The following is a 21,544-nucleotide window of genomic DNA, read 5'->3' as shown; positions in this document are numbered from 1 at the left end:
CGCTACGCAGCCCCGAGTCTTCACAGTGAAAGCCCTGTGAACTCTCCGAAGCCTACAGTCTTCACGCCTTTAGAGAGGTATCAAGGATCGGGGTGAAGTTACTCACAAAACATGAGCAGGTTCCAGTTATGATACTCCTACAACATATGCGTTTCCATTTTGTACCGAGTTAGCTTACAGAAAAATACATTTCTTCCCTTAAATTTACAGTAGTTAAAACTACAACTTGAATACCTTGTTAAAAAGGGGTAGTTTATTCTTCAACAAAAGTCTTGGTTTTCTTTTCTTTAAAAAAAAGGAAAAAAAAAAGAAAAAATTAAAAAGGACTTTAAAAGCAATCACCCCCAGCACAACGCAACTGTACAAAGGAAATCAGGATGTGTACAGCTCCTAGGACATTAACTCCAAGCATTTGTTCTGGTGCTCAAAAAGGCACTTAAAGATATTAAAAACCCACAACAAAACAAAACAAAGGAAAACAAAAGGCAATAATTTAATAGAAAGACACTGGAACTCGTACCGTATCTTCAAAAGTAAGAAGGGAGGAGAAAAAACCCCGAAACCCTAATAAACATGGGTTTGCTATCAAGTCATCTTTAAAAGTATATATAAAAAAACCAGAAGACTGGCAAAGTGAATGTTCTCCAGGAACTAAATGGAAAAAAAAAAAAAAAAAAAAAAAAAAATTACTGGCAATGAATACACAGCTCTTGTGCCAAATGGGTTTCTTCCCTCCCCCTAAAAGCACATTTGCTGGTTCATTACTAGACCAGACTGACAGACTGTTTGAACATCTGCTGCCCGTAATGACAGAGGCATTGACCTCAGGGTTAGCCTAACTTAGGAAAGGGGGGAAAAATTATGAAGAAAAATAAACATCAGTATGAACCAATTTGGGTAATTACAAATGTCAACAATGTTAATAGACAAGTACATAAACACCATTTCCCCTTACAGCATTATACGGAGAACAATGACAGAATCACTACATACAGTACTTCTCCCCCACTGTACACTGAAAGGTTAGCTTTGCGGCTTCACTTTTAATTATTATTATTATTATTGGGTTTTATTTTTACATTGAGCTACCTACTAAGTGCAAAGATTTGGTGAGTGGCATTGGCTTTCATCTAACCTTAGCCTATTTTTTGTACAGTTTACATGTTAACAGTTACTTCCCAGCATTGAAGCAAGTACAGCAATATATACAGGACTGGCAGGGGCAGCAGCCAGGCTCGGGAGCAACACGTGCCCATGCTCTGGGCATGGGAACAAGCACCGGGCCAGCCCCCGGGGTCACGGTGCCAGGTCTGTGCCCGGCACGGAGGCACCAGCAGCCTCGCAGGGGCTGGGGGCAGCTGGCTGCGGGCGAGCTCCCCAGCCCTGGGGCGAGCTGTGCAGGACTGAGGGGCTCAGCCACCCCTGCTGCCTTCGGGCATCAGGCTGCTCCTCCAGCCCCGCACGAGCCGCGGTCCGCGCTGCGGAGGTAAAAGGAAGATGAAGGGTGGAATAAAAAAAAAAAAAAAAATAGTCCCTGGGCAGGTGACTGCTGGATGAGGCAGGAGGGCTCGCTAGCTTCTCTGCCCAGGGACAGACAGAACTGCAAAAATCAGAGCAGGAGGGAAGGACGAACATTAAGGAGCCATCAGAGCGGCTTCTCTATGCAGCCGAGAGACTGAGGATGGCCCGTTTCAGGCTGGGGTTGTATGTGATCATGCGAAGTGACCAAATTAAACCATGGGTCATTGCATGGAAATCTGTACAAGGAGGAAAAAAAACATGCAGGAGAAGCACAGAGTGTCTTGAATTCAGCACTTACAGAAAAGACTTGATTATCAGACAAAGTACCATGCAATCCCCAGCTCTTTCTGCATATTTTTTCTCTGGGTTAAATGTTCAAGAGGAAAAAAGAAAATGTAGATTCTTTTGCATAAACTCAAAATGTTGTATTATATAGTACAGTACAGAAAGTGCAAAATATCACCCCATCAGATCGGTTCCGCATCTGATATGGTCAAATATGGCTCATGCTTTTCATGCAAGACAATGCAATCTGAATCAAGACCCTCACGTACTGCTGTGCAACTTCAAATAAAGGAACACTGTTGTAACAAAGCCTCCTCGCCCATTTAGTCCCATCTGTCGAGATACCATTAGGATTTAACACAAAAAGGAAAGGAAGAAAAAGAAAAAGAAAGTGTATGGGGAAAGGGAAGTGAAGCATCTCAAAACTGTGTAAGTTACTCTATGCTTTACCACAGGTTTGTCACTAGTCCTTGTTCATTCTGAAATCTTCAAGAAAAATCAGAGTTCTGCAGATCCTGCAGCGCAGGCAGGGCAGCACCACGCCTCGGTGCAGCAGCAGTGTCCTCCTCCCTGCACCACGCCGATGGAGCACGTCTCCTTTTCCAGGTGTCTCGCGATTCAGCTTGAAAAGACATTCCAGCCAGCCTGACACACGCCATCATTTATGCATTTCCAGCTCTTCTCCATAGGCCAGGACTGAACAAACCCCCCTGTATCTCCCCCCACCCCCCTTTTCTTTTTCTAAGTGCCAAGAGGTGCAGAAAATGGCCTTGTATTGCTGGATGCACTGCTGCTATGGACCTCCACACACACACACGCACACAAATAGCCTGGAAAAAAACCCACATGAACCCAGCATCTCTAGAGAGGAGATTTCAGAGCCAGTTTCTGAGGTAAATCTACTTTTTAAAAAAAGTCACCAAATTCTGTACACTTTTTTTTTTTAATACATACTTCTACACAGAGCTTGTATTCTCCAGTGCCAACACATAGACCCACCATCTCCTCCTGCCATAGGACTGCAAGCTTGGGAAGTGTTTCTGCACGGATGGAGGTGTGTGTGGACACATATGTACATACACACACACACACACACGTATGTACAATCAACCACTGGGCCTAGGTTACGCACTTGTTCGCCTTTTGGAGAGGTTCCTCTTGAGCACGGTTCAGACTTGCCGCTTGGCCAAGCAAGGCTTTGCCAAGCTGCTGGCCCTGCTCCCGCCATCCAGGTGCTGGCTCTCCCCGCGCCCCAGCCTACATGGTGCCAGATTTATCCGCCGAGCTGCTGGGGAAGAGCTTCTCAGTGGGGGTGACGGCGGGGCTGCCCACCCCTGAACTGCTGCTGCTGCTGGAGCGGTGCTGCACCACTGGTCGCACCGGCCGCATCGGCGGGGGCCGCAGCTGAGCCCCGGCCAGCCGGGCCGACAGCGCGGGCTTGAAGGTGGTCATCATCTCTGCAGTGGAGCTGCTGCTGCGCCGCATGGCAGCATCGGGGTCCCGGATCAGGATCGTATGGAGGGGGCTGGCAGGCTCTGAGTTGGCAGCACCCATTGGGGGGTTTTTCATGGGCTCTAGCGTGTCCAGGACCACATCGGGGGCCTGCTTGGCCGTGTTCTGCCTCTCCAGCTCCCGCAGCTCGTTCAGCGCCGTGCTCATGGTCTTCTCGATGTCCTGCAAATGCCACCACCAAAGGGACGTCAGCACCGTGCCACAGCATCACCCCACTCTCCTGCATCCCACCCCAGGGAGAGGCCCCCCTGTCCTCGTGCGCCCCAGTGTGCAGGGGGTCTCTGACCTAAGACAGAGCCTCCAGGCAAAGTGGGAGCTTTGGGGGAAGATGTAAAGCCCAACCTGGCCACACAAAGGCACCCTACATCTCCCGGGTCAGCAGGGGTTGGGTCACCAGCTCCAAAGGGAGAAAACCCCGAGCACTACGAGCAATGGGGTGAACACCAGCCTGTCCACACCTCCAACGAGACAGGGCACCTCCACCCCCCCCAGCACTGAGGGTGGGCTTTCCCTGAAGGAGGAGGCCCTGAAGACGCACAGGAGCTCTGCCATCCCTGTGCCTACAGGGCAATGGCACACATGGGGTGGACATGCAGAGGGCTGTAGGTGGAGCAAGCAGCAGATGGCAGCTCACCACACATAAAAGGGAGGTGGCCGAGGTGAGATGGGCCCCAGTCCCTCACCGCACGGCCTCCATGGTTCTGCACACACAGACCCTCCAGTAGGTGAACCCAGTTCAGCCAGACGTGCCCACTGAAAGCAAACTGGCTGAACTGCCTACAGCTGTAGTTCTGATGGTCTCGTCTGGAAATAGAGGGGCCCTAGTTCAGCTTCACTTAAATCCACCTCAACTGAATGAGGGAACTCAGAAAGAGACCATCCGAAAAGGGACTTAAGGCAACTGAATCAATCATTTAAAAAGTAGCTCTAGTGGCTACTTTCTCCTCCTGTCTCCTCCCTGTCCTTGTGTAGAAGAGTCCTTAATTTTATAATGCGTACAAGATACTCGATGAGCCTCAGGTAACATTCAGAGCATCAGCAGAAGGCAAATAATTAAGAACTTAGCTCCTATTCTATTAAGCTGTTCAGATAATGAGTGAAAATATTCTCCCAGAGCTAAGCCTCAGCACTACCAAGGCCAACAGTCCTACAGACTTCCAGGTAAGTATTTATTTACACCAGCTGAGTGAGAATCTTTTACAAGGTTTAAAAAAAAAAAACAAACCAAAAAAACCCACAAAAGCCAAGGAAAATTGTCCAAATCGTGCTCTGCCCTCAGCATTCACCCATCCCTCTGAAGGCTCTGGACCCCACAGCCCTGCACTACACCTGGCGAATACGGCCCTGGGCATCGCTGCCCATCAGCCGAACCTGGGGACTCTGTGCATGCCGTTATCCCATCCCAGGGCGGGCGCGGTACCCCAGCTCGAGCCATCGCTCAGGGTACGCGCTGCGCTACGGCTGTAGCTTTGTAAATTGATCACACCACAAGCAAGCTCTTAATGGACAGAGAAGCTGGGCAGCGTGCTGCAGAGCAAGAGAACAAGGAGCATGGCTGGTGGAAAAGCAAACAGGACAGTAAGAGTTCTTCCTTTCTGCAATCATCATTCATTATCCCACTGAAAGCAGCTGATTCTAAGTAAAAGAGCCTGCCAAACCCCGTGGCACAGCAGCTGCTGCCAGTGGTGGGCAGCAGCACCCCCCCAGCAGCTGCACCCCTCTGCCCGGGCATCACCAACCATCCTACAGCTGCTGCTCCTGCCTGAGGGTGGCATGAAGCAAGCTGTTGGGTAACTGCTGAAATAGGGGATTCCGAACAGCCTGTCCCCACAGCATCCCAGGCCCCGAACGGGCCCAACCTGCGGCCGCTGGGACACGTTGGCAGGGACTGTGCCTGAGCTAGGGGGTCCCCGAGAGGCTGGAGGATTGTGCAGTCTGCTCCATGGAAGGACCATTCTCTGAGGTGTTAACAGGCTTAGTAAAACGGTAAAACCTGCCTGAAACCTGGCTGGGAGCCTCCCACCAGCAGTGGAGAGACCTGCAGGCTATGCTGGAGGCAACATGAATTTAACAGGTTCTGCGGAACTGATGGTCTAATGTGACACTGAATGGTGCATGGCTGGAGGTATCACACTGGCATTAGACTAACATATCGAGGTCCCAGCTACAAACAGCCAGTAACAAACCTGAAACACTTTTCTCCAAACACTGAGCATCAGTCAAATTCTGATTTGGCAAATCCAGTTTTCTCCTCCTAAGCTCCTTATGGAGCGTCAGATGAAGATAATGCACTTCCCTCCCTGTGGGAGGCAAGTGCTGCCAGCACATTTCCGTGATGGACTGAATTTTTCTGCCTATTTTTTTTGAAGAAACAAGGTTTGCGGAAGGAGGCAGTATCTTTTATTAGACCAACCGGTACAGTTGGAAAAGCAGGCAAGCTGTTGGCTGCTCATTTTTATCTTTAAACCATCACAGCTACAACAGCACTGTATATTCTGAAGTGTGTTGAGATGGAAGGGGCTCTGCGGCACTACCCCAGTGACGTTTATTTTAAAGTCTCGATCCCTGGGCACCAAGAGCCACTTCACAACCCTCTTACCTCAGCAAGCGCTTCTGCTTCTAGAGATTTCTGATCTCCGAGACTACTGTGTCTAGTCGATCCACAGGTCGATCTCAGCGGGTGGCCATCAGACAAGGCCTTCCTGTCTGGGAAATTGATGCTGCCTGCACTGCCGAATGTCGCCATTCTGCGCTTTTCAGGACTCTCAATCCTGCCCCTGTTAAGAGGTATTTTGTGGGGGCTGCTAGGGCAGGCCGCTGCTCGAGGAGGAGTGTCTATGCCAGGACCCATCCCTCGGGGTGGGCTGTGGGTGTCCCCCCCGCTTCGACGGCGAGGGATAGCTGCACCGTCAGACCTCAATCTCACTCTGCAAAGAATCCATCACAAGACTAGGTCACTGTCCATCAGATCGAAAGCATCTGGTTGCATGCTGTAAGACAAATCGCTCAGCAATGAGAGTTCAGATCAAACCAAACTCGAGCCTTTCAGCTCCAGAAGACTAAGGCAAGAGGGCAGACAGACATTTTAGCCAGTGCAAAGAAAGGGACAGCATTGCACCTTCTTCACTTGTTAAGATCTACGTCAGCAACACACATTAAAACCCCTCCACGCTCGCATTATTCTGCAGTGCTTACTGGAGCCTTCCCTTCTGTCTTGCCCTACACACACACTGACTCTCGCCACACGTGACAGCAACCACCTGTGTGTTCACAGGAAAACAAGGGTTTCCTTACCGGCCCATCACTCCCCCAAAGCCATAGTCCACAATGTGATCCGTGGGAGACTGGATATCGTTCTTGGAGGAGCCTTTATCATCCAGCAGCGGTCCACTGCTTGCCTCGCTGTCTGCCTTCTGGCTCAGGCTGTCAGAGAACGCATCATCCCTAGGAAAAGGAGACCCCGATCAGTAACAGGGCTCTGCCTGCCCCCGGAGTGAGGACAGGGCCCAGCCACAATGCAGGCCTGAGCATCACCACTCCAGCAGCTCCAGACTTTGCTAACAAAGGGCTAGACTAAGGCCACCACTTCGGACAGTACCTGGAACTTGGAAAATGCAAACATCACATTTTCGTATCCCCCTGCGCTGTAGTTGCCATTTTAATGACTCCAGGTATGGTACTTCAACAGAAGCAGCATGTGCAAAGGACCCCGAGACCTGCCTATAGGCCAGGTGGGCACTCAACCATGCCAGGTCAACATACATGGGGGCAAGGCCAACATTAAGCCTGGGTCAGGACGATCGATGGGGTTCAGGCACACTGAAGTACAGTGTGCAGTGCTCGGCTTTATCAGCCTGAACAAGAAACAGTCTGAGGCAACACATGGAGAGGCAGATGTGAACAGGTCCAGAATTCCCACCAAAATCATTAAACCTTGGAAAACATGGCCACCGATTTTAGATGGCTAAAGCGGACCTTGTGTAGTTACATGATTTTAACATCCTGGATCAACACTTTACTCACATGTCTTGCACCACAATGTACTGGTGGGGTATGAGGCCATCCACACCATTGTGTCTCCCTTCCCACCAGTCTTCTGACGCCCGATGGTACAGGAGAAGCGAGGCCCCTTTCTTAAAGGAGAGCTCTCGTGGAGATCGTCCAATATAGTCAAACTTTGCTATGGCTTCAATCTGCTCCACTTCTGCAAAGGAGAGCAGCACGCATAGAGAAAATCTTAGTTCAACAACCACAGAGGCACAATAAATCCAAGAGAGAGAGACATTGCACCAGAACAGCAGTAATGCTGCTGCCCTAGCTTCCCCAGGGCACCTTACACCGAGTACGAGCCATCTTATTTTTAGACTGATCAAGTCTTTTTGTTCTTCCAGCCTTCCTGGAATTTCTCACAGACTCAAACTACCAGCAATTACAAAAACTACAAACCAGATGGGGACTAGTTGAAAATTCCCTATGTGCATATGGCACCATCACCCACACTCCCATTTTCTGCAAAGTGATTTCTTTGGTTACAGAACCCCATTATCCTCCAGACTAGGATCTTGTCAAGCTGTGTCAGATACTGTGATCAAAGCCCTGCTTACCTTCTCCTTCCTTTCCTTAACCTGGAGACAGTTTGGCCTGAATTATTGATGAGTAACGAATCCTCCTTTGGGGATCCCCACAGAAACAATGATACTAGCTCTGGCCAGGCAGCTGCTCTGCATCACACCCCCACATCTGCAGACCTTTCAGCACTCTTCTACTGCACCACTTCTCCACTTTTTCTAATTTAAGCTCTACCAAGCACCAGAGATTCACAAACTGGCAGCTCAGGGCCTGAAATCCAAGAGGGCTGAAGCAAGACTTGACTTTAGGAGGTCAAGAGCACACCAGGAGCCTTTGAGCCCCTGGCCAAGGGCATCACAGCAGCAGCTGCTGGTGCACACAAAGATGAGCCTGCTCAGCGCTGAGAAGCCCAGCTCTGCTGCAGATCTGTTTCCAGCTGGGAACACTGAATCCCAGAGAAACCGCTGCAGCAACTGCAGATCAGTGACAGTATTTCTCTCTGCACTGGCAGAAGCAACTCTGAGACGGGTGAAAAAGCAGGTTGCCATCACCTGCCTACCTCTAGCCACTATCAGAGCCAGCAAGCAGGCAGTTAATATACTCTGATTACTTGAGACACCTGATCATTTTAAACCCCACCTGGAGACTGGCAGACAGGTGATGACAAAGTTAAACAGGGAAAATCCTCCCAGTTCCTCCAGATCTGTCACATTCTCATTAAAATACAGACGCCTGCTCTGCTCCATCTGCCTTGTCACTAACCAGAGGCTTGGCGTCAGCAGCCATCAGGACGTGACTCATCATTCTGCTCAGTGACCAAACCCATACAGAGGAGAAGACACCGGAGGAGGACATGGGAGATGCTGCATCAGACCCCTGCCCCACTCCCTGTCCCACGTGGGACAGGACAGGTCACTTCAGCAGGCTGATTTTCCCCCAACTCAAAATACACATCCACACCAATACCAGCAGGAGGGTGTTTTGGGAGCACTGCACCAGGATCACCAGGGAATGCTCTGGAAGGAACATTGCAGGGGATGCAACCTGGAGGGCTCTCACAACCCTGATAAAATGAGATTCCCAGAAGGAAGGGTGCACGGGGCAAGGGAGAGGGTAAGAAGGAACATGTAAATTCACAAAATAAAGCTGCTCCTCTTCTCTACACTTGCACCACAGTTAATCACCCGGAAACTCCAATCAGAGCTATTAATGTGACTATCCAAGCATAAAATTGGCTAAATGGCAGCTTGCTCTCCTTCATCTTCTAGTCCTGTCGGCTCCTGCCTGTAGCCAAGAGCAGGTCCTGAGCCGTCCAGCCCTGCTGTGGCCTCCCCCATCCCACAGTGCCTGCCAGCCAGGCACTCCTCCCACCACCCCTCCAGCGGCTGGTGGCGGCAGCGCTTTGTCGGGGCAGGACACATCCAAGGCATCAGAAGCAGTCGTGAAAGCAGAAGAGGTGTCCAGCTCCCTGGTGTCCTTCCAACGCAGCAAAGCCCTGCCATTAAACGGCATCATGGGGCAGCACGCCTACCGTCCCCGCCAGTGCCAGCAGGGTCTCCAGGAGTCTCCCCCAGGCTGAGCTGCCAGTGCCACTGGGGCGTGGGAAGCACAGCGCCTCCCCCTGCACTGGCACCGCGTCCCGCAGCCAACAGGCTTCCTGACCAACTCCGTCACCACGCACCTTTCCACGCTCGCCTCTGTGATCGCTATGAGCTTTACAGCTCTCACTGAGAGCCCACACATGAAACCCTGAGCTGGTTTACACCGATGTGCAGGCGAGCAGGAGCTCACAGAATGCTGGACCTGAGTCCCCTCCAGAGCGTTATGGAACACGGATGATCCCAGCTGCAAGGGATTCACACCTGGCTGCACGGTCCTGGCTCACAACACAGCCTGCTTTGCCCTCCAAAGGGCCTGACACGAGCAGGAACGAGCAGGCAGGTATTTTGTCACCAAAGGAAACAGAACTGACTGCAGGGAACACCAGGCTGCAGCTCGCTTGAATACAGGGGCATTTACTTTCTGCCAAGGAGACACCTGCTCCACAGGGGATGATCCAGAGCCTAATGAAATCAGCTGAAAGACCCTCGCACTTCAGAGGGCCCCCAGTGGGGCCACTCAAGTTCACTGTTTTCTGCACAGTGCACCCAAGGGGACAGATTAATGGAATCTCATAGAACAGCTCTGGAAAAACCACCCCTGTATCCTGCCATGGAAGCAGACCACTGCAAAGGTCCACACACATCCTATGGTGAAAACCTATACACAATATTTATTAATATGCATATTCATTACTAAGCACACCAAAACATTGTCCCTCACTACATGCCAGACACTGGTCCAGCCTCTATTCTGCTTAGGAGTGAAGGACACGTGGCTTTCCTGCATGCACAGCTCTTCTAACAAGACCCAATTTTCTGCCACTCACATCTGTACTCACCATCATCACTGGTGTGTGGCTCTGTGCCGTTGTCATGGTCAACTTCATCGATGGTGCCTGGCTCACTGTGTGGGCTGTCACTGAAATGAAATACACCGTGCTTTCAAAGAATGAAGGAGATTCTGTTCCTAAGGCACTCAGGATATCTGAAACAGTTACATTTTTACTTTTCATAGGACTGAGATGGTCATTTTAAATCACAGCAGATCTCTGAGCTTGCTTTGAGAACAGCAGACACTCGCACCACAATCTCCAGGCCCAGAACATCATGTTCCGTTCCTCTTATGTCTTACTTGTATTTGGCAAAACAAGTGTAAAGTGGTATCAAGTTAAAATGTTCCATTCACTCATTCACAATGAGTTACAGCATTTTATCCTCTGCTTGCATCGGTAGGAATGGCGGCAGGTAATCAGTGTCAGGGAAGATTAGGTCTCGGAAACGTATAAAACTTACACAAAAATCACTTCAAGTCTGTTACAAATACTGGTTTGCTGAAACTCAGATCTGAATGTTGGTTTAGAATTCCAGCATCTTCCCGACAAGCATCTAATATCACTTACACTTCTCACGTGGGAGTTTGTTTACAGAGTTTTCCTACCCCAGGTATAACAAGTAGGGCAAACTGTACACCAGAAAGACATGATGCAATGGAACCGCACACAGCTGATCCTGTCCACAGCTAATGCAACCTCATCTGTCTTCCAGCACTGACAGAACAAAAGGAACTGGAAGGTTCAGGTTAATTTTGGGCTAAGAGATTTCATCCAGCTAGCAAATTGTGATGGAACTATGGGACTTTACTCAAAAATCCCAGCCTAGGAGAAATTTGGTTAGAATTGACCTGAAATTCTGGTTCTGTTCTGAACACACTTCTGCAAATATGCAGCTAAAAGAATCTTCACAAATATTAATATTCATACTAGAAAAAAGTTTTTCCTGAAGTTTTTACTAAGGTTTATAATGCTGAGTCAGCATGAAAAAAATAAATGCTTGTTGAAACTGCCTACCCGGCACGGCTAAAATCAAAAGCAAAACTGATGTATTTACGTAGATACTAATTAGTTAGCTGTGCAAAATCCTCTTAGTTTTATGAAAGTATTTATGGCTAGGAACCATGTAGACAGCCTGGTATGGAGTAAGATTCTCAACCAGTGTAAAACAGCACAAGCATATCAAATATGTATCACTTGTACACCTTCTTCATAACATTTAACAGGAATAAGTGCAAAAGGGCATGCCCCTTCTGCAGGGGGCAAATCCACCCCAGTGCTGTGCTCGGCTGCCCTGAATATTAAGTCTGAATTTCCTCAAAGCCATCCTCATACCCCATCCTCCTGGGGGTCTGCTCCCGAGATACCTTCTCCTACACTCAGGTGAGCTGGGGTCAACTTCTGCCTGCCAGGGTTCAAGCCAAAGCTCTGCATTTTGTCACAGGTTCGCAATGTACAGTGCCAGAGGGGAACCCTCACACAGGCCCGGCTGTAAGCTCTGCAAACAATGAAATCCTGCCCCCACTCCTTACCAGTACTCCTCCCCTCCAGTCATGCACTTCTCGTAGACAGGTCCTTCCAGCTCTCTGTGGCTGGGGAAGATGCCCTCGTGGTTAATGATGATGGTTTTGATGACCTCATTGACATGGGCCTGGCAGGACACCGGATCCTGCCCATCCGGAATGTGCATCAGAGTGGGCCCGAAGCAGATGGCCAGGTTGTAGGGATCCATCATGTTCTCATCACTGTACTGCGACAAGCTGCAAGCACAAGTGTTAGCGAGGTGCAGTGCCAACCTTCCCCGTTTGCTCAGAAAAATCTTCCACCAACAACCCCCCACCACCCAAGAAAGCAGTCATCGCTGAGCTGTCCATCTTCCCCACACACAGCCATGGCTGGGCAAGGCCAAGGAAGAAGCAAAATACAGCTCTTCGTGGCCATACCAAAAAGGACTCATGCAGCAAAGTCAGGGACTGTCTGACAAAAACAGCAGGGCAAGGAGAAACTCAGTGAAAGAGGGGGAAAAAAAAAAAAAAAAAAAAAAGACTCACTGATTAAGGAAAGCAAAAAGGTATCTCATGACAACGATGACAGCCCGAGGCAGAGTGATGATGATCTGCTGGATCTGGTGCACTCTCTCGGTGGGGTTCTCAATTTCTGGAACACACAGATAGAAAGCGCATCTTTAAACCTTCTCAGGACCAGACAACACAGCACCAGAGGGACTTGCTCCAGTTCTAGCAGCCTACTACGCAAGGAAAACAACAGCCTGTTTCTAGATTCAATCCACTGGTTTGGCACTAAGGTGTGAGCAGAGAATCAGGCACGGTGCTCTTCCATGGGTGAATTCATGCATACATTCAGATTCAGCAAATAAAGACATTTCCATGGTTTTATTTTTAAAATAACTGTTCATGCGTTATTTAGTTCATTCCCCAACAACCGCTCTATTCCTCAAAAGCTTGAGTCAACGTGGCACTAGAAAATGGAGCACTGAAGGGAGCACTGCTTGGTTTTCTAGTGCAGGTTTTTAGATGAGGTTTTTATTCATGTTACTCTTATGGGTTAACCATCAAGTTGTTCTGAGTCCTTCTGCTCCACTCTCCCACTGGCCTTAACAGGAATTTAATCTGAACTGATTCTGAGTCAGCACTTTAAGACTCACTTCTCCACACAGCAGTGCACAAAGCCCACAGCTGCTCTCAGAAACCAGCTTCTTTCTGTAGGAAGGAGGGTGACTCCAGCGATCTTGCTCTCTGTGCCAGCTGACTCAGCCGGGGACCCCAGTACTGCCCCTCATCCTTCTGCAGCCCCATGCCAGGGTGGTGCTGAACCCCCATGCAGCAGCCTCCTCGACCTGCAGAGCTACAAGAGCCCTGCTGCAGCACTGACCCGCTGAGGGGCTCAGCACTGTCCCACAGCAGCTGGCAGCACATTCCAGCCCCCAAGGCTACTGGGTTTTTTACACTAGTATCTGCTCAATATATTATGTAGATAGTTAATCCTGCGACTTTTATTTTACAGAAAGCAGACAAGGAGTACCAAAGCTTTTGTGAAAGCAGTCAGCCTCAGATGCATGGAAGAGACGCTTACTTTACTGTGCTGACACAAACATTTGCTAACCATAATAAAATTCACTGACAACATATAGATGGACTGCAGGCTGATGGAAACCTTTATAGTATTTCATTTTGGAAATTTTTCCTTTTGAGGAATGTATTTACCCTGTTACTGCTTACTGAGTTCTCTATTTCTTTGGTTTGGTTTAACTTGAGGACTTTTATAAAACAAAAAAATAAATCAATAGATCTACCACAATAGATATCTGTTCTGAAACCCAGAGGAACAAGTTGTCTTGAAGAACTTGCCTTTTCACTTAGCAAAATGTTTCAACTGGCTGTAATTCAGAGGAATTAATGGAGTAATCATCAATCACTCTACAATACAGGCACACTCCTGAATGAACCTTTGCAAACAAAGGGACTTCCATGTAAACTCTCAGTCCCCCATAAGCAAAAGCAAAACTCAGCATTTCATCTGCCACCAGGAAGCCCGGCTTCCCCATCACATCGGCAGGGAACAATGCGGCTCTGCAGCTTCCAGGGGCAGGCAGAGGCCCTGCGACATGCGCAGCAGCACGTGCTGCGAAAAACTCGCTCGGAATATCTTTCCAGGAGCCAAGGGAAATCAAGGTGGCTTTGTGATGCACTGCGGTGGAAAGCCCAAACCGCTCGGCTGCATTTAACCTTTCCACCATAATTACAAAACAAGACAGAATATCTTACAGCAAGGGTGGCATTTTAATGAGCAGTGGTTCTCAAAGAAAGGTTTCTTCAATCTGCTCCGGCTGGGACACCTATCACACACCCTGTATTTATGTGGCAGAAAGTCAGACGCAATTAAGGTCAGATTTTTAATGGGCACAAGGCACTTTAATTAATTTAAACTATACTTAATTGACAGGTAGCAGCAGGAAAAGAAAGGAAAGATGAGGAAAAGGAAGATTCTTGCTAAAATGAGGAAAAAAAAAAAGAGGAGAGAATACTATGCAGAAAATTAACAGATGATGTTTGCAACAAAAACTCCCAAAAGCTTAATAAATTGTGCAAACTGGCATTAATTAGGGATGGTGCAAAAGCATAAGCCTATCTGCAAGCACAGACAGTCACATCACCAGGCGCCAGGCACATTTCCTGGCACTGAAGAGGACCCTTCCCTGCGGGCTGTGCCCTCTCCGGCTCCCCACTCTGCCTGCTGCAAGCCTCCCCTCCACCCCCCCACCCCCCCCCCCCCCCAGGGGAGGGCAGCCAGAGTGAGTGCTGCAAGCCAGGCTACAAATCCCTGTCTGGGGACGAAACTGGTGCAGAAACAGCCTCCTTCATCTGCCGTGCTACAGGTGTGCTGTGCTGTTTCACGCATCAAAACTGAAAGGCTACAGTGAATTTCCTAAAGTGACTGTATAAAGCAACTGTTCTTGAAAAATAAGAGCACATTCTTCTCTTCCTGGAACAAGCCCATCCCTGCATCATTCCCCTCTAGATATCATTTGTCTTTCTTGACATCACTAAATCTCTTATCAGTTATGCACATTAACATTAAGAAGAGGGGAAGGAGCTATGAGCAGCGAAAGCCAAACGAAGGACTTTAGCACACATTCCCCAGTCAATCCCCCTGAAGCTACCCACGTTCCAAGAGACTTGAAACCCCAAACAACCCCAATGCCTCTCCTGTGAAATGAAGTCATCCTGCAGCCAAAGTGTGCAGCACGCTCCTCCATCATCTCTGAAACATCAAACTCATTCTGCCTTCTTCCCTCCCCTCAAGGGAGTAATTTCCATGACTTGCCAATAAATAAATGTCATCACTACAAGGTACTGAGAGAAATGAACCCCAGCTGGGCTATCTGTTTCTTCAGTTGCAGAGAAGCAAGTGGAGTTGGGAGAATTCAGGACAGAACAAGAAGAAACCAGGCTCTCCCCACCATTAATTCCAGATCTTCATGATTATAACCCCTGAGCTTCTACCTCTGCTCACATCCCAAAGAACTTTCTGGTCTTCCTTGGGACGGGAAATGCACATGGCAAACACCTGGAGAACGGTTGATGGAGTGAGGCTGAAACCACACCTGCACAGTCGAGAGTGGGAGAAGCTTTGTGAGTAGCCAAGAGTTACTGACTTTCGCTATGTTTAGTAGAAGCCACAGCAAGATGTTTTACCTCTCCCCTGCCTCCAGCACTGCCAACACGCACTCTTAATTTCTTTTCCTAACAATTTCCACTGTAGACCTATAGCCCTTCTTACAGTATAAGGTGCTATTTGCAAAACTCCAGTGTACTTGCCCCCTGTTCATTGCTTCTCTTGTCCCACCCTATTCTCTGAGAAGAGCTGTCACATGTACTTACTTATAGTAGATATCAAATCTTGAAACCTTTCCTTAGGAAAGAGGGGGTTTTCCAGTCCTCGGAAATACAGCTTCAAGACTCCAGCCACTGAATTAATGTCACGTTCATTTTGATCATCAGCGAGGGGATCTTCACCTGCCCAGAGAAGAGTTTTTTATTTCCAACATTACTATCAAGTTGGACTAACACAGCAAGTATTTTCCTAACTCAGTGGAAACCCAGTTTCCCCACAGTTCAGAAACCCCTCCTCTGTGTGGAATGCTAATGCTGTGCGTTTTCCCAGCAAGAGGAGAGTTTAACAAGGTACTCTGACATAGCATCACACTGAGGCATGCTATAGCCCTACCTACTAAAAAACAGTTTACTGTGGAGATTTTAAACCTTTCCTGAAGATGAGGATGTTACTAATCAGTCCTCCATTACAGTTTCCAGCCCAGTGCATTTTTGCATTTAAAGCAACAGCATAGAGAGCTGAGCAGATCTGAGCAATGGTAGGTGAAAGCCTGAGAAGACAGGCTTGGCTGGAGGATGCAATTATACCTCTGGAATAGACTGAATGGTTATGGATGGCATTGTACTGACTTAAATCTATAAAAGGCTTTCAATGCCTAAGGGATTTGGATACCAATTCCTCTTAAATTGGATGCGCAAATCCTCCAGCCTTTGACAACCCCACCACTGCCTCATTCATTGGCCTGCCCACCTTCGCCCTCATCCTTCTGAAGTTGCTCAAAGATTAAAGCCGTGGAAGCCGTTACCTCCACCTGGACTGATCCCTGCACAGCTTCACCTTCCCTCAGCAGTAGCAGCATGGCTCTGTCCTGACAGCCTGTCCTGACAGTCCTGCACCTTCAAGGTGCTTTTCTCAACAGAATCACTGGCAACTCCACAACCAACGCTGCCAGCAGGCACACATGGCAATGCTGCTCCTCCCTTGGCAAACTGCTGCAGGGAGGAGGAAAACAGATCCCCAGAGAACTATTTTACGGCTCTCATCTGAGGCTTTCATGCTCTTAATGACTGTGGAAAAGATCTCCACACCTACCCCTACTTCTCATACTCTTTCCCCAGGTGAGTCTTCGCTATGGCTGGAGATACAACACTGAGATACCTAGAAGGGGATAAAACCTCCTCGTATCTCGTAGCAGAAAGACCTTTAGCACAGGCTTTACCCAGTGTCTAATGCACCCAGCACACACTGGAACGCCCATCAATGGTCTCTGCTCAGACACAGCAGTCCAGCTGCAGCTGCACACCCCAGCAACACACCTCTCTCAAACGAGTTCTTGATGTCGTTGACTTCCACCTGGGAGCCAGGGACTCTGAAAATGCCCTGCTGCTGCAGGCCTGGAAGAGAACAAAATTTTAGAAAAGATTTCTGTAGCTGTTAGGCAGTACGTCCTGGGAAAGAACAGCAGAAACTAGGAGTCGATGTGCCCCGAGAGGCTCAGAAGGGGACAGCCTGCTACGATTCATTCCTGCTGATATACTCCCACCAAGCCCCCCCAGATCAGTGTTCAAAGGGCTCCTGCTGGCCTGGGGCCAGAGCGAGCAGTTTGACCTGAGTAAGTGCTAGCCAGACCGAAGTATCTGCCAGTCATTCAATGCTACATCACAGTAAGTACCACTGTAGTTATAACCTGAGCCCGCATAGCAAAGGCTGCAGGTTTTTCTGCTTACATTCCACTGCTAACGACAAGTACTTAAGTTCCTTTGCAGAAAGTTTCTGTTGATATTACTGAATTAACTTACCATACAAATTGATGTAACGAATGCAGCTTTCTACTACAAGCGGAATAGCCTGTCCTGAATCCTTCATGAAAGGAAAGGAAAAAGTGAAAAATTACTGGTTTATTGATAACAAAGCACGGGAAATCCATTAAAGACTGTAAAAACAGAGATTTGAAAATGAGTGCCATTGAGTTTAGTAAGAGGACAGGCAAGAAAAGGAGGCGTTACACACATCAAGCCATCAAAAAGTGCTGAGTATACTATATGCGGTCAATTATGCACAAAAATAGCTTTCACTAAAGTGAAAGATTGCTGCTTGCTATCTGGTTGAGACAGGGGACTGATGCAACAGAATCACAGCTACTCCATTTCCAAGGTGTAATGCTGAGCCAAAATAAAACTTGTGCTATACCTGTCTGATGAAATAAGCCTCCAGTAACAGAGCTTACAACAGTATTTCCACCTAAAGAAAGAGCCACTGTCAGCAGACGCTAAAAAAACAAAAAAACATACTGAAACACCACAGTGTATGAAATAAACTGCCTGGATCTGAACCTGCGATGAGTTCTGGCTTTTGTTTCAAAGCTGCTTCTCTCCAGGCTGCTCGTGGAAGGAGCTCAAGGGGGAATGTGAGCCATGTCTGACTGCTTAAGTGGACATTTATTTTCCTTAGGGGGCTTGCTTTGGTTTGGTTTTTTTCCCCCAGTAGAGTACAGTTGCATCTCTCTGGTTAATTTACTCCGTCTCGTAGACGGGCCTCCAGTAAATACCTGATTTCTTGTTCGCGCATTCCTCCTTCCTCTGAGAACACAAAAAAGCAGCAGAGCGGGAAAAAAAGAAAAGATTAAGCAAGGATAAGTTCAGTTAGAGGTAAGCATCTCTTTCGGAGGCCATGAACGCTCAAATGCAATGGCAGCTTAGCAAGGTCCAACCCAGGCCTTCAGGCTGTCCACCCTCCCTCCCCACCCGGTCTGCACGCTGCACCCCAGCCTCAGTGCCCTGCAGAGCCTGCCTCTCCGATTTCTTCCCTCCTTGCCCCTGCGGCACTCACAGCAGCCCAAGGCCAGTGCAGGCCCCGCTGCAGGCCACACGGCTCCCCTGGACCAAGGGCAGCCCTGGCAGCACAGCACTGGCCCCCCAGGAGTCCCCACGGGCATGGGACGCCGGCCGCTCAGACAGATTTCCACTGCAGATAATTCCTCCTACACAGGGTTGAACAGGCTGGACTTTAATGAGCATTACTTTTTTAAAAATCAATTTCATAAGGAATAATTACAAGTATTAAAGAGATTACCGGCTTTGTCAGGCAGGCCTGTGTATCACCTGTGACAGTGCACGGTTTATAAATGCTGCCCTTAGGCTCATGGTTGCACGAAGGGAGCCTAAGAGAGCAAACCAGAGCCGGGCAATGACTACTGGTTTACCTAATCCAACAGGTTATCACTACCACTTCCTACAGCATTTTCACTAAAGCTTTCTTCAGTGCAGGATTAAACACTCTAAGTAACTGGAACAGCACCTTCAGAAATCCTTCCAGCAGCCAGGCGATTGCAAAGTGCAGGATTTTGGAGGATCTGCAGCTAGATAGCTGGAGGCATCCTTTGGGACAAATTCCACATATACATTTCCTCCTTATTCTCCTCAAATCTTTCCTTCTGGGTAATATTCTGGGATGAGCAGGGCCAAATGCCCCCTTCCACTGGGACTGCACTGGCAGTAATCAAGTTCATCTGAGTTCACCCCAGCTTAAAGGAAGAAAAAACTCTAGCCCACACTTCGGAGGGGCGCCTGTTGCATGTTATCCGCAGTGGTTTGCAGGAGATGGCCCAGCCGCCCTTTGGGAACCACCCGGCTCAGCGCTGGCCGCCAAGCGGGGATGGGCACCGGCATGGGTGGCAGGCGGCAGGCGAGCTGCCATGTCTCCTCTCTGGGGGCATTTGGAGGCAACAGTCTCCCACGGGAGAGGCTGGCGGCTCTTGCCTGCCCTCCCTCCTCGTCGGGATGCAGGAAGGGGCCCTCGGACTCGCCATGCCCTGCGTGATGGCATCAGCCACCCATCAGCAGATGGCACAGAGATGAGCCAGCCAGGCTGTTACCATTAACATATTCCAAGGACGAGGATAACATGTCTACCCTCCCACACAGCCATCCATACACGCAGCGTTTCAGTTCAGGGCTGTCCGTCCTTACAACTGGGAGACATTTTCTGGGAGCTTACAAGCCATTTTCCTCCCCAGCCACGGGGGAAGATGACCACCAAAAATACATAGAAAAAGGGAAGGTGGGAGGAACTGTTGATCCTTTGAGGGTGCCGGGCTGGCCTGTCCTTGCTGCCTGATCTTCCTTGCCAGGAAGGAAGCGGTGCCAGCCGAGGGGACGTGGCTAAGTGCCGCATAGCGTGGCCAGCGGCCATGAGAGCCCTTGCTGCTGCCCTGGCCACAAGGCGCGTGGGCAGCCATGGGCCAGGTAATGCAAGGAACGTGCGAGGGGCAAGGACAGCTATGGGGAGAAACCGTCACAGAGGCAAAGCACGTGCTGGCCACGTCAGCTGGGTGCAGGGCAGACCCAAGAGACCCCGCCAAGGAAGGAAAGCAGCCAGCAGTTAGGACAGGAAAGCCACCATTACATTCACAGCGTTCATAAACTCTTACTGTCAGCCAGCGAGTACCTTAATGAACGTTTCCATATTCCCGTTAAAGAGTTTATGATTATAGACTGAGAGAGGCCTAGGTCTCCTCATTTTCTGTGGCTTAGGGGGAAGACATGGGGGCCTGGGAGAAAATGGAACAAAATAAATCAACAGAACACCAAACATAAATGCAATGACAGGGTGAGATCTCAAAGCTTATGACCATGAATAAGAAATAAAAAACAGAAAAATCCCTCTGTAAGGACTCAACATGCAGCTCCACACACTCGGCAGCTGCCCACGCCTCAGCATCCCACCACGGACACCACTCCCCCTGTGGCCGGGGACCTGCAAAGAGCTCAGCTCTACTCCTCTACATCGCACACAGTGCCCGTGGCTCCTGGGGATGTGCCCTCTGCTTGCTCCAAAACCCTTTTTCCAGCAGCCTGGAGCAGGCTACCCTAGTACTAACTTGGCTAACTCATTTTGGAGCCAGTGCGGCAACGGCCTCACTCCTGTGTGTCCCCAAGCCTGGCTGAGCCCGGGTGCAGCTGGCAGGTGTCAGAACAGGCAGCAGAGCTAACCTGTAGGCAGCCTAGAGCAACATCAGAGTGGTTCACTATATACTGCACACATAATTGCAAGTCAAGGTCAAGCCTGCAGCCTTTATTTAAGTAATAAATTCAATTTAATCTTGGTAATAGAAGCATTTAACAGCAATAAGCCAACCTAGCCATTACTTTCCATCCCCATAATCTTCCAATATTTCCCTATCAGACAGACTCTAACCTCAGCTGCAGCCCCATACAGCAGTCTAACCAGCTGTTGTTCCAGGCTTCCTGAAGAGTCCTGGTTCCTACTGTAAAAGCTAGTCATCTCCAGGACCTGGAGAGTGACAGAGCAGTAACTACACAAACAACCACAGCCTGAATGAACAATGGTGATCAGGAACGCAGAACCTGCTCCATTCAAGCCAGAGAGTAATAGAACCGCTAAGGTCACAACTGGCTTTGGTACCCACAATCTGCAGATACAATTCTCCTTCTTTGAGATGCCAAATACCAAAACTGCTGCTCAGTGTTTGTGCTGGGAGCAGCAATGACATATTTGCAGTAAAATGAAGTGTTGGTGCTCAGCAGGATTTTTAACACCTGCCTCCTACCTCCACCAGTTCGGCACTGTCAACCTGAAAAAGCACGAAGAACAGCTGAAGAGTTCAACTGACCACAGCTACCCCCAAAAAACACTGGGCTATTCCTGTTTATTCCTAAACGGACCTCATTCTGCTCACAGATGGCCAGACAGAACAAAGCAGGAACACCACCTCCCTGTAGCTAACTTCTGTTTGGGATCCACAGGGATGTGAATGGTCTTTCATCTTTCCAGCAGGCATTCCCAAGACTACTCAAAACACCAAACAAAAAGGTGAGCATGGTCAACACAGATGAGCAAACCCACCAGCAT

At 49.0% G+C, this 21,544-nt stretch overlaps 1 protein-coding gene across 4 annotated transcripts in view; it reads right to left on the bottom strand.

Annotated features, from left to right (window-relative positions):
- Window positions 1-299: 299 nt before the first annotated feature.
- SRGAP3 (SLIT-ROBO Rho GTPase activating protein 3) overlaps window positions 300-21,544 on the bottom strand; it is a 125,912-nt gene continuing 104,667 nt past the window's right edge. Inside the window, exons 12-22 of one of the 4 annotated variants that reach the window (XM_055805286.1) lie at window positions 18,222-18,252; window positions 17,473-17,533; window positions 16,990-17,067; window positions 15,721-15,855; window positions 12,370-12,475; window positions 11,851-12,078; window positions 10,328-10,407; window positions 7,342-7,522; window positions 6,613-6,762; window positions 5,918-6,245; window positions 300-3,480 (exon numbers count right to left, since the gene is read on the bottom strand). In XM_055805286.1, the coding sequence (XP_055661261.1) occupies window positions 3,064-3,480; window positions 5,918-6,245; window positions 6,613-6,762; window positions 7,342-7,522; window positions 10,328-10,407; window positions 11,851-12,078; window positions 12,370-12,475; window positions 15,721-15,855; window positions 16,990-17,067; window positions 17,473-17,533; window positions 18,222-18,252 (1,795 nt within the window). In that variant the 3' untranslated portion in view covers window positions 300-3,063. Of the gene's footprint in view, window positions 3,481-5,917; window positions 6,309-6,612; window positions 6,763-7,341; window positions 7,523-10,327; window positions 10,408-11,850; window positions 12,079-12,369; window positions 12,476-15,720; window positions 15,856-16,989; window positions 17,068-17,472; window positions 17,534-18,221; window positions 18,253-20,119; window positions 20,223-21,544 lie in introns of those variants that run through there. The other 3 variants (XM_055805283.1, XM_055805285.1, XM_055805284.1) reach the window with 3 other exon arrangements.

This window comes from Falco peregrinus, chromosome 5 (genome assembly GCF_023634155.1).
Source record: "Falco peregrinus isolate bFalPer1 chromosome 5, bFalPer1.pri, whole genome shotgun sequence".
NCBI lineage: Eukaryota > Metazoa > Chordata > Aves > Falconiformes > Falconidae > Falco > Falco peregrinus.
The sequence above is the reverse complement of the archived record's forward strand: the minus strand, read 5'-3'. Positions and strand labels throughout refer to the sequence as shown.